This window comes from Ptychodera flava, chromosome 12, assembly GCF_041260155.1.
Source record: "Ptychodera flava strain L36383 chromosome 12, AS_Pfla_20210202, whole genome shotgun sequence".
NCBI lineage: Eukaryota > Metazoa > Hemichordata > Enteropneusta > Ptychoderidae > Ptychodera > Ptychodera flava.
The window spans coordinates 41,822,004-41,833,823 of NC_091939.1; the positions used below are offsets into that span (position 1 = coordinate 41,822,004).

Below are 11,820 nucleotides of genomic sequence, written 5' to 3' on the forward strand. Positions count from 1 at the left end.
TGCCGGAGGTTGTACATTTGATATAGATTCCAAGAATCAACCTGTTTCAAATGAAGTGTTCAGGTATGACATCCTTAGAAAACAATGGCAAGTGATATCTCCCATGTTGGAAGACAGAGCTTTCTTTTCTCTGGTTACTGTAAATAACTGTTTGTATGCAATTGGTGGACTAACATCAACTTATAAAGATGAAAATAATCATATTTCCCGTCTTACAAGCTCGGTAGAGATTTATGATCCATTGAACAACTCATGGTCATTAGGCATCAGTTTACCATTTGATCTGTGTTGTCATGCTACAACCACCCTTGATAACAGGATCTATGTCATGGGTGGTGTCCAGAATTCATTTACCTTGTCCACACAACGACTCTCAGATATTTCAAGGGGGATGTACCTACAGGGATGCACCACAAATCTATGCCTTGAAGTAACATCAGGAGTAAGCTGGGAGGGTAGATCACCTCTCCCAGTTGGTCGTGCCGGGCATGGGATTTGCCAGCTGCCTGGAAATCAAATAGTTCTTGTTGGAGGATTAGGTCTAACTGAAAGAAATATGGAGCGTTATGATCCTTATCATGACACCTGGGATATGTTGGCTGATTCTGCTTTCCCAACCAAAATTGAATGGCTGTCAGTGACGTCTGTTAGCAACACCATTTATATCATCGGTGGTGGGGACACTCCACCAGCACCAGGTTGTTTGACCCCAAAGTTTGGTCACTTATTTACATATCAATGTGGTGTCAAGTCAGAACCATGGAATATGCAACTCACGTCTTGGGAACAGCGTTTCCTACCAGGAAGCCAACTTTGTGCCAGTAAACTTCCAAAAGACTTACCAGATGTGAAGGCTAGCCAAAAACAACTCAATGGTAAGTATTACAAAAATACCAGCAAACTATATATATATAGTTTTATTCTTTCCAGAAGGTGCTTGGAATTTTTTAATCTTTAGATACTGGTACATCTGCATACATTGAAGAAAGTAAATTTGCTGAAAATTTCATTTATTTCTTAAAAGTGAAAAAAAATTATTGTAAAATTGATTAGCTTTTCATACATACCTTGATTTATAATATTTACAAATTCTATGTACAAGTAAGTGTAGAGTAGGGAGGGTAACTTTTCATAATAATGTGCTATACAATTTTATGGTCTAAAATTGGGTCTAGCATTTCTGGCTGCACTCATTCACTTTGTGTTTTTCACAGAAATATTTCACTGTGATAAGAACAAGGGGAACATTAAGTGTGCATGTTTGTTAATTTGTTGAAATTGAATGTATCCTCGTGGTTCTTCTCATCCAACAGTTTGCCCTGAGATGATAATGGGTAGTGTCTGTGTATGCATGCATATTACATGCAAATATATGGAAATAAGGACACTGGTCTAAAATCAGGTCTACTGTAGGTATACTGTCTTTGGCTGTCAATTCATACTACCGGGTTCATTGTGTGTTTAGCACCTCCCTACCTGGGATTGGGAATATGTACCTAGTAGTTTATTCTGCTGCTCTCCAGCTAAATGCCATGCAGGAGTTGTTTATAGTAAAGGGAGGCAGTTGTTGGAACTGCATGTGTGCGACTTTCTTGTTTACAAACAATGTACCGATATTTCATACATGATATCTACCGGTAGATGCATCAAGTCAACATAACAGCAAATTTGAATTTTACAATATTTACTGTTGACAAATATGTTTTAACTTTTATCTATCGCCAACGTATGATAGATACAGTGTTTATATCAGTCGTGGGGGTCCCAGGCAACCTTTGAGCAGAGTTCCAATGACTGTCTCCCTTTAAGTTGTCCAGTTGTCCAAAGGTCCAACACTATGCATCCATTTTGCTTGGCTTGACTTTTAAACTGAAATTCTGCTAGTTTTGCAAACATTGCAGATTTGTTTGTCCAGAGTAAACCACATATCAAATTAGTCAGTAGGATCAGTTGATTTAGGTAGATAGGATAGCCAGGATGGATTATTAACGATGCGACTCAGGTTCAAAGGTCAATTTTAGCAATTTTTTTTTTATTTCAAATTTCGAACCACTGACACATGGTCTTTCTTTTGGGGAAAGGTGTTGGGTCACATCGTACGGGAAATTCCTGAAATATTACTAAAATGACAAACTATCAGCTACACCGCGTGCCATTATTTCCCTTTTGTCTTAACGGTCGCGGATTACCGACCACGATATCTTTGATAAACACGCAGAGATTATGTATAGGCTTTGCGGTGTAGTGCGCATGCGCTAGCTCCAACGTTAGGCCCAGCGTTTTGAACTCCGCATGTATCGGTACGGCAAACACGTCGAGCAGACCAAAGCCGGCGCTCGCGCTCCGTACCGTCGAAAAAGCAAGCTAGGTCCACTAAAGCGGACCTGAAAAAGACGGCAACGTGCGCAAAGGTCGATTTAAATGTAAAACAGTCCGACTTTGGCTCATACTCCCTGCAATAACGATCAAGAATGCAGTGAAGAGTCAGATTTGGCCGAGGACGCAGACGATAACGGAGACGTGCTCAGTTCAACAACTATGAAAGTATTTGACACGCTGCTTTTCGAACATATTAGGCTATGCTGATTACATACCCGAGTCCAAAAATTAGCCTGAGCGAGATGAAACTTCTGTTAGTTGCGATAATTTTATCACTCTTGCTGTACATGCTTGGTGTTAGTATCGTGTTCTTTTAAATTTTTAAACTCGAGTTTTCTATCGTGCAGTCTTTTCGTGTCTGCTGAGAAACCTTGAACAACACCGTACCCTACATCACGCGACATTTATGTCAAGGAGTTTCCCAAGCCAGTGCAGGAGTTCATACACACATAATGTAGATTCACAAGAGCAAGTTCACCGATCTGCTAATTTTCGAAACGAAATGCAAATATTTTTTTATTTCATGCCTTTTCTTTCTTTAAATATAACCCAAAAATTAAATTACGTCAAACGTGAATTGCGAGGGTTCACAAATGATTCTTGTGTGCGTGTTGTCTAAACTTATCAACTACCCGCAGACTCCACAGCTGCTAGCTGGACCTCAACACTGAACGTAAAACAAACCCGGCTCAACTTCTAGAAGTGCTGAAACTAGCAATTTTTGATATATGAGGGCATTCATCGAAAGTTTGACTAAAAGTAAAAATCTCCGAAATAATTATGTGTGCGCTGGTATTGCGCAAGTCGAGTGACTCCACTGTAGACTAGTCGATACTCTGTCTCTCGGAACACGCTGTCGATGACAGCCTGCACTGTTCTACGCTACGGCGTGATTATTATTAGTTTGATAAAATCGGTACAAGAACACATATAAATAAAGTTTGAAAAAATAACACGAGTCAATCTCTCCCGTCGTAACGAAGGGCGACAAGTTTGCAGTGCGGTGCAAAAGCTAAGAAAATACGACAGATATTTTATGTTGTCAAGAGTTACGTGTGTTCGTCTCATCTTGAGGTAGGAAAACTAGCAAGTGACGTCCCGTTCGCACAGTGTCGGCGCTAACATGAACTTGACAATCACTTTTCACAAAGAACATGCATAAATTGCCGATCGCGAGACAGGAAGTAGATAACTGGAGTCAAGAACAAGTGAATGCCCGACGCGATCGCGCGACGACAGCACATAAGTCTCGATCGGATAGACTTTTTTACGCAAGTTTCGACGTCTTCGTCTTGACTGTGAACTCTGGTAACCAGATTGTAACCGTTGAGACAACAGTATACAGTTAATATGCTAGTTAAACGTTCCGAAAATGGATTAAATCGCTAAGTACCCCTTTGTGTTTGTTGTGTAAATACCACCCACTGCTGGCACTAAGCATTTGCCGGTTCAGTGTATAATTTCTTTCTATTTTCACATGATCTGCAATCCTAAACATATTCAAAATTCCCAAAACTGACTCTAAATATTTCAACTTAGTCCTGGTGTAAGAAAATTCGCAGAAAATGGTGCGCGAGTCGGACTTCTTGGTCACATAATGTGTGACGCATAGGTCGTTTACACAAATCGTCGATTTTCTCAGTTCCGTTTTTGGCAGTGCGTACATTATTCAAATAAGTATAAGTCAGTGGTGCCTGGACAGATTAGCCTGATTTTTCACCTGTGGACAGTGAATGAATATATCTGAAAGACCATGTCTCAGATTTCCGATAAAGGGCCTGGAAGTGAAGATATCCTGACAAACGTGAACAAAGGCCGATAATTTATGCAAAAAACGTCAAGTTGACACTTTGAAGGTGCATTGTGCGAAAACAAAAGCGAATTTCAAAAATCCGGGACACGTTTTTTGCCCAGTATACCCAGCCGTCGATTGCCGTAAACAGATCACCAAGGCCGATTGGAGATTTGTACTTACACTTTTTTGAGTAAAAAAACTAAAAAAACACGTGTTTTTGAGTAAAACAGCCGTATGCGCACTGTTTTTAAAAAAATAACAAATTTTCTGAACTCTTCGGTGACCGAGCAGATAAAAAAAGTACCACATGTCGGGTGTGTGACCACATCTTCTTTGTGAAAATGAGGATTGAAAATAAGTGACAATGAACCCGAGTCGCTACCTTAATCCAGATTATACACCTAGGAAAAAATGACTGACAACACTAACATTTACTGGCCTTTATGTGTCGACACACACTTTGCATAATAACCAGGTTTATCATAGCATATCATTATGAAACTAGATTTCGTAGATTTAAAAAATAACTTACAGCCTTTGATTAAAAGCTGCAGGAGACACATGAGAATACATGAAAATACAAACTCCTTTCATAGACAGTGAGTCTTATACATAGTTTATCTTTTGAATGTATCTTCATTCTTTCAGGTTTTCTTGGTCCACTTAGATGCATTAAGAATCAAGAGCCTCCGCAATGCCGTTTAGAATTTCGTGAATATGAGACTGAGTCGGATGCCAACAAAACAGAAGACCAACAATCCATAACAGTTGAAGCTATACAGAAGGAATTGGCCGTTGACACTCTGGAAAAAATTGGCAAATATTGTGAGTCCTGTTTCAGTGATGTCGTCCTTATTGCCGATGGTATCTCCTTTTCAAGCAGCAAAGCTCTGCTGTCTGCGTGCAGTGACTACTTCAAGGCCATGTTCACTGGGGGACTGAGAGAAAGTACCTTTCACCAACAGAAAGTTGAACTTGTTGACATTACAGCCGATGCCCTCACATGTATTTTGCACTATGTGTACACTGGGACCCTCATATTAACCCATGAGAATGTCATCAGTGTCCTTGATGCTGCAAGTCACTTTCAGATGGTTTGTGTTCAGAAATTATGCATCAGGTACCTACAGGAATTTACTAGTGTTGAAACCTTTACGGAGAGTTTCAACATTGCAATGGTGTACAGCCTACAAGGAGAACTATTACAGAGTTCCAAAATTATGGACATATTTATGTCCCTGGCCAAAGATCAGAGCAGCAGCTTGGTAGATATTTCATATGAAGGGTTGACATGTATACTGACACAGCCAAGTATGGCCCTCTACAGTCCTGAAGATGTGTTCAAGATCATCGTTGAATGGATCAGGCAAGATGAGAATCATGCAAAAAAAGCAGAAGAACTGATGTCCTACGTCAAGTTAACTCACATGGAGACTTCACGTCTGGTTGATGTGGTTCAACAAGTTCCCTACATGACTGAGAGGTCATCACTCAGATCCTTGATTGTGGATGCTTTGAAAAGTCACCACACAGCAATTGATCATCAGGAGACTAATGAAGGAAGTGAGGATGTTGTCATAGCGATAGAGGGACTGAACCTCAATCATCAAAGTCACATGTATTATCTAGACGGTGAAAATAATCAGTGGCGGAAGCTAAGCAGACTTCCAGCCAATCAACTAGCTTTCAGTGTTGCAGTCTTCAATAATGTTCTATACTTGGCTGGTGGTGAGGTCCATCAATCCTTGGACGTTGATCGCAGTGGCACTTCCTTTGCTGTTGATACAGTGTACCGCTATGACCCACGAAACAACCAGTGGATGGTGATGGCACCAATGCGAACCAAAAGAACAGATTTCTGTCTCCTGGCATGTAAAGGTTACCTGTATGCTGTGTGTGGGCGGAACACGAGCAGCAAGTATGGTATGAGAGATGTTGAGAGGTATGACCCTAAGCTGAATGTCTGGGCTGCAAGTGAGCGACTTCCAGAGCCAATGTACGCAATGGGTGGTGCTGAATTTGATGGAAAGATATACATCAACGGCGGTCATGCAGGTTCCCTGTACTCCAGTTCAAACAAAGTCTACTGCTACAATCCAGACACAAAACAGTGGTTGCAGAAATCTTCATCAGTCATCCACAGATCGTGGCATAACATTGTTACCATGGCCAATTATCTGTATGCTCTTGGTGGATTACAGTCCGGCCGAAACAGAAACTTATGGAGGCTGGAACGATATGACCCCAAGGCAGACTCATGGATTGTTCTTGATCACATCAATCAGCAAATACAAAGTCCAATCGGATCAAATGGAACCATAGCTGGATACAAATGCACCATTTTAAATGGGCAGCTATATGTCATATACGGACATTTTCTAAATGGTGATTACATTGTAGGTAGAGTAGTCTTTCGTTACGACATGCAGCAAAACAAGTGGCAGAAGTGTCCTGACTTGGTTAATGAAGACTGTCAAGCTCTGTGTACATTGAAGGTATCCAAACACCTGATTCATGCTGATAGAGGTGAGTGGTTACAGCCCTGTGTCGGCCTGGCAGTAGTGAGTAGTGTGGAAATACAGTAAAAACCTACTCATGTGCAGTGCTTACAGTTAAAGCCCCATGTAGTCATAATGTGTGATGTATTGTCCATTTTTTTTAATCAGTTTGTGAACATAGAGTCTTTATCTCTTTCCCATGTCAAAATGTTTATTCTTATCAACACAGCCATAGTCACCAATGTTGTTGTCACCGTAAGTTAAGTCCCAACTATAATTCATCAAATTGAACTCAATACCTCCTGCACAAACTCTGATGCTGTTTATTTCAATATGCTTTTAGGGAGATGAACAAGGAAATGCATTTGTTTTTGTGAACAAAACTAAAGATATTATCAAAAGTAAGTTTGAATGTCCCATTCATTCAGTAAGATTCAACTTGTAATAAAGGGAAAAGTTAGAAATCTGAAAGTTTTACTGTGTTACATAGGATGCAAAATGTATGTTCATCTGAGTTCTACATGCAGTAAATAATTCAATCTTAATGTCGTTACAGCTGTAGGATAGGTAAAATGTGAGTTGTGTAAGTGGTTCTTATCATGTTTATCAGTGGGTCTCTACTGGTATGCTTAAAGGCCAGGGACTTGATCCTCGGGATAAAGTTTGTTTTAGTCTATAAGAGGATTATGGAGTGTCACAGCCTATTGTTTTCAATTGAAATTGTAATCTAATAAGTAGGTTTACCTATGAGACAATCTGACACTAGCGCAGGCCTTTAACATTATGCAGAATTTCCTGTGAATGATTTTGAGTTATTTCAGAGTTTTCCCTAGGATTTTCTGGTAGAGTGGTGGCTAATTTGCGTAACAATAATTGTAATTGTTATGGTAATAAGTTTCTATTGTTTACCAATAATCAAAGAGTGTGACTACAGGGAGAACACTGTATTTTATAAATACTGCATAGCTAATTTGTGATATTTCTTTACCACAGAATGTGAGACTGAAATGCCAATTGCTGGTGATGGTGATGGCCAACCATTCACTGATAGAAAACACTGCCTTCAGACTCTGCATGGACTCTATGCGTTACAACAAGAAGAGCTGCTCTGTGATACAACGCTGAGAATTGGCAAAAGGGTTTTTCATTGTCTTGGCGTCATGTTGACAGCAGCAAGTTCTGTATTTGAACAGCTTATAATGCAAGGTAAGTGTGATGTTATAAATCATTGCTGTGAAAATCATAAATTGCCCAATGTCATCATAACATTGAGAGCTATCCAAAACATACAAATATCAAATCGTACATATAGTGACAGCTACAACACTTTTAAACCGTTAAATTTTGATATCCATGTTCAATTTGTCACTGCTTAAACCAGTATGAAATGAAATTATCATCATTTCAGTTTGTGTAATCGTGTGTCAGTGGGATCAATCTGACTTCTTCTGCTGCTCCAATATGAAAAGTGGAAAGCATTGTTCTGTGAATAATTGTAAATTGTTTCAGCAACATCTCCCTAATTTGGCTTCAGAGAAATGGCATTGGACCTGTACGTTTCAAATTGCATTGGTTTTATGAAATGGTGTGTCCAGCATCTTTTGAATCTGCAGCAACTTTTCTTGCAAAAGGCATATAGCTTAATATCTCTATATGTGAAGAAAAAAATAATTGCAAAAAAAAATTGATGTAAAATTGACAAGACCATAACTACCTAGGAATACATGGAAGAAGCAGGAGAAACTACAATGCTTGCCCCAGTTTCTTCCCCTGTTTATGGCCCCTAAGCTAGAATTTTCATAATAAATAGCCTCATGATTTTTGTTCCTTTTTTCAATATTAACAGGAAAGCAGGCATTAACTCTTGGAGATGAACAGTCACAGGACACAAGTGTGATCATACAGAAGTCAGCTCGTGCGGATCACAGGATGTTTGAAGTTTACGGTGTTACAGAAAGTGATTTTGCAGAACTACTGCAGTTGGCTTGTACCATGCAGATCACAGTCCAAACTGAGGAAAAATTTGGTACAATCAAGAAACTTGCTGAGGATTTCCGCTTGAAATTTACGGAGAAACTGTTTGATGCATATCTGGAAGAGATGAGGTCAGGAGCCGATAAGACAGAGCCCTGTGCTGTACAGTTGCCAGGATCAATATCATCTGTGAAGTATTCAATGGATGAGATTGCTGATATATGGGATGCCCACTGACTGTACACATGGTTATCCACAGTGCTACATGTATGGGAGGCATACGTAACTGCAGGTCAAGGCACCTGACCCCAGTGTCACAGTTCACCAGATTTCAATGTCAGAATTCACTGTTACTTCAGTCAAATGTGTGTAGTTCATTGCTTCTGCAGTCACTTCATTCTCATTTCAGAAAAACAGTTGCAGTAACTACGAAATTTTAAATGTGGATATACACACAGAACTGAGTACAAATTAATATAAGAAGAGACGGAAATTAACCTTTTACTTGATAGGATGCTAATGAACTGTCAATGATAAACTTTGCAACTCTTTTTTTACGGCATAGAGGTGTGTACATTCTGCAGGGCTATTTAATGGACCATTGTCCTTCCTTCCTAATACTGATTGAGATTTTGCACAATTCTGTTCTCTGCAGGACGATAAGTCTCCTGTGACAGTAGACTGAAATGATAATTGTATATACAGTGTTGTGGATGGCACAAAAGTAACTAATTCCATTGAAACTATAATGATAGACTATTGTCAAACATTATTGTTGGCAATGCACTATTTTATTGAATATCAAAATCTAATTAGAGCTTGTGATGAATGGCTCCCGTATTAGCAAATTGTTTATAGAGGGCTTGTTTGAAATGTAAATTATTTGTACATTAATCAGCCGACCCTCAAGGTAATGATATACAGAATACAAAAACATAAAAATAATCATCATAGGACAGTCAGATATTTGAAAGTGAAAAACACACAGTGAGAAAATGAAACTGTGCTCAATTTGTTACAAATCATTTTTTTAACATTAAACCTAGATGTTGGTGGTGTTATCAAATTTGCCAAGTCTGAAAAATTTTGAAAGGGCTGGTAATAAGTTAAGGAATGTTACAACTTATATCCCTATCAACTCTGTTGATTTTTTCACTTCAAAACATTTTGATTAGAATTTTACATTTCTAAATCAGTTGTAATACTGCATGGCTGGCAAAGATATACAATGATTGACCATGCCAAGTTTAATTTTCGACAATTTAACATTTCCTTAATTTTATCTCATTCACTACGTTAATAACTATCCATAATATTACAGGGTTTCTGTCTGGATATATAAACTACATTGGGCATTTTTAGGATAAAGTGATCGAACTTTTTCACTGCTCAATGAAAAAATACAGAATTCAGACATATGACACGCTCTGTTAAAGGGACAAAGTCGGCCATTTTTCATGAATTTTGTGTGATGCAAGATACTACTTATATTGTTTGACATGTTGAAAGATACTGAATGAATGGGTGACCATGCATATATTCCACCCCGGTTTTAGACACGATATATGAAACCATGGTGAAAGTGAATTAATAGTCATGACCATCAATTTGTTTTCGCCATGGTTTCATTTAATTTGTCTAAAACCGGGTTGGAATATATTCATGGTCACCCATTCATTCAGTATCTTTCAACATGTCAAACAATATAAGTAGTATCTCGCATAAAACAAAATTCATGAAAAATGGCCGACTTTGTCCTTTTAAGCAGCAAATGAAATAAATTTACACGATGATCAATGACAAATTGTTGTGTCAATAAATTTCAAATATATCAAATTTTGAAATATGGAGAGTCATGACTTTGGCACGGTGTGTATCAGAACACTGCTTGCAAGAGATATTTTAATGGTTACTCTATAGACTCTAGTACAATATCAGTTGTAATATAAGTATTTTTATTCTACGAAATATTCATAAGGAATTTTTACTTTATTTGAACTTTTGATATGAGTATGTAATGGAATGAATATCCTATCATGTGGCATTTTACAGATTCGTCTTTCAGTCTGGTTGAAAATATTACCAGTTGTTTCCTATTTTAAAAATTACAGTAATTTCCACTGTATAACAATATATACAAAAATCTTTTAACACTTTCACCACTATGTTTTGACCCAAATCCATTATTATCAAAGTTATTAACCTTTACACAGGGAACCAGGTTGAACAGATTAAATGGAACATTATTAAGCATCTGTTAATATGATCATGGGCTGGTAGATTTTACTTGATATCTTAATGATCAAATTCAATGAACTTTTTCAAAGATGCCTCATTGCTGTACTAAATGTTTGAGCACTATTTGAAACCATTATTCTGTAATTGTAATGAGGTTATTATCTGTGTTTGTGTGTAAATTCGACTTAAAGTTCTTGGTTTTTTCAAGCAACTTGATATTAAGAAGACTTTGACTTTATATTTCTTCAAGGACTGTGTCAAGGACTGTAAAAAAGTTTTACACTCATCACATTTCAATGGCTCACAGCACATGTTAAAACTTAACTGATGCTAGTCTGGTGCTCTAGGCTATTTCCCCTATGACAAGAATTTAGTTTAAATTCAGAATTTTTATTCTCATAAATTGTGTACCACCATGTCCTTCAAACCAAGGAGTAAGAGGCTGATCAAGAATTAAACAAAATGCATAACATGATCAACATTATACAGCTCAAAAACTTTTTTACAATATGCCAGCTGGATCTGCCAATCTCATCTCTGTGAGATGAGATGCCACAAGAATGATAATTTTTAAGAGGGATCACACCTTAACTCTGTCGCATCTTGAAATGATGGTGTGAAAAAATATGATGTAGTGTTTCTGTCTTGTGAATCTTCCTGTCTTTTGTAAGAGAATTGCGACAATCGCTCGCTGTTGCTGTATATTTACGTCTGTAAACATGGCTATTTCACAGTGTCATCAAAGGAAAAACTACCAATGGTGATGTGTATGGTGCACAGCAACAAATAAATGCATAAGTTTTCAGATGCAAACAATTTACTTGACATTAAAGGGTGTGTGATTATGGAACTTTTTCATGTTTCAACTGAAATATTGAGAATCAATTTTTAGGCTATACTGCTTATTAAAGATAATAAAGTTCTCATTTAAAGTGA

General features: G+C 38.0%; 1 protein-coding gene across 1 annotated transcript; it reads left to right on the plus strand.

Annotated features, from left to right (window-relative positions):
* Positions 1-11,820, plus strand: LOC139145917 (kelch-like protein 31). Its single transcript, XM_070717363.1, has 4 exons — positions 1-875; positions 4,823-6,700; positions 7,666-7,878; positions 8,519-11,820. The coding sequence occupies exons 1-4, from the start codon at positions 104-106 to the stop codon at positions 8,881-8,883; spliced, it is 3,228 nt and encodes a 1,075-aa protein (XP_070573464.1). The 5' UTR covers positions 1-103; the 3' UTR covers positions 8,884-11,820.

What these genes read in the sequence shown, in the direction of transcription:
- LOC139145917 (XM_070717363.1), top strand. Translation starts at nt 104, where the DNA reads ATGTTGGAAGACAGAGCTTTCTTTTCTCTGGTTACTGTAAATAACTGT. An exon ending in CCTGATTCATGCTGATAGAG is followed by an intron (nt 6,701 to 7,665) that starts GTGAGTGGTTAC and finishes TCTTTACCACAG; the next exon opens with AATGTGAGACTGAAATGCCA. An exon ending in TGAACAGCTTATAATGCAAG is followed by an intron (nt 7,879 to 8,518) that starts GTAAGTGTGATG and finishes CAATATTAACAG; the next exon opens with GAAAGCAGGCATTAACTCTT.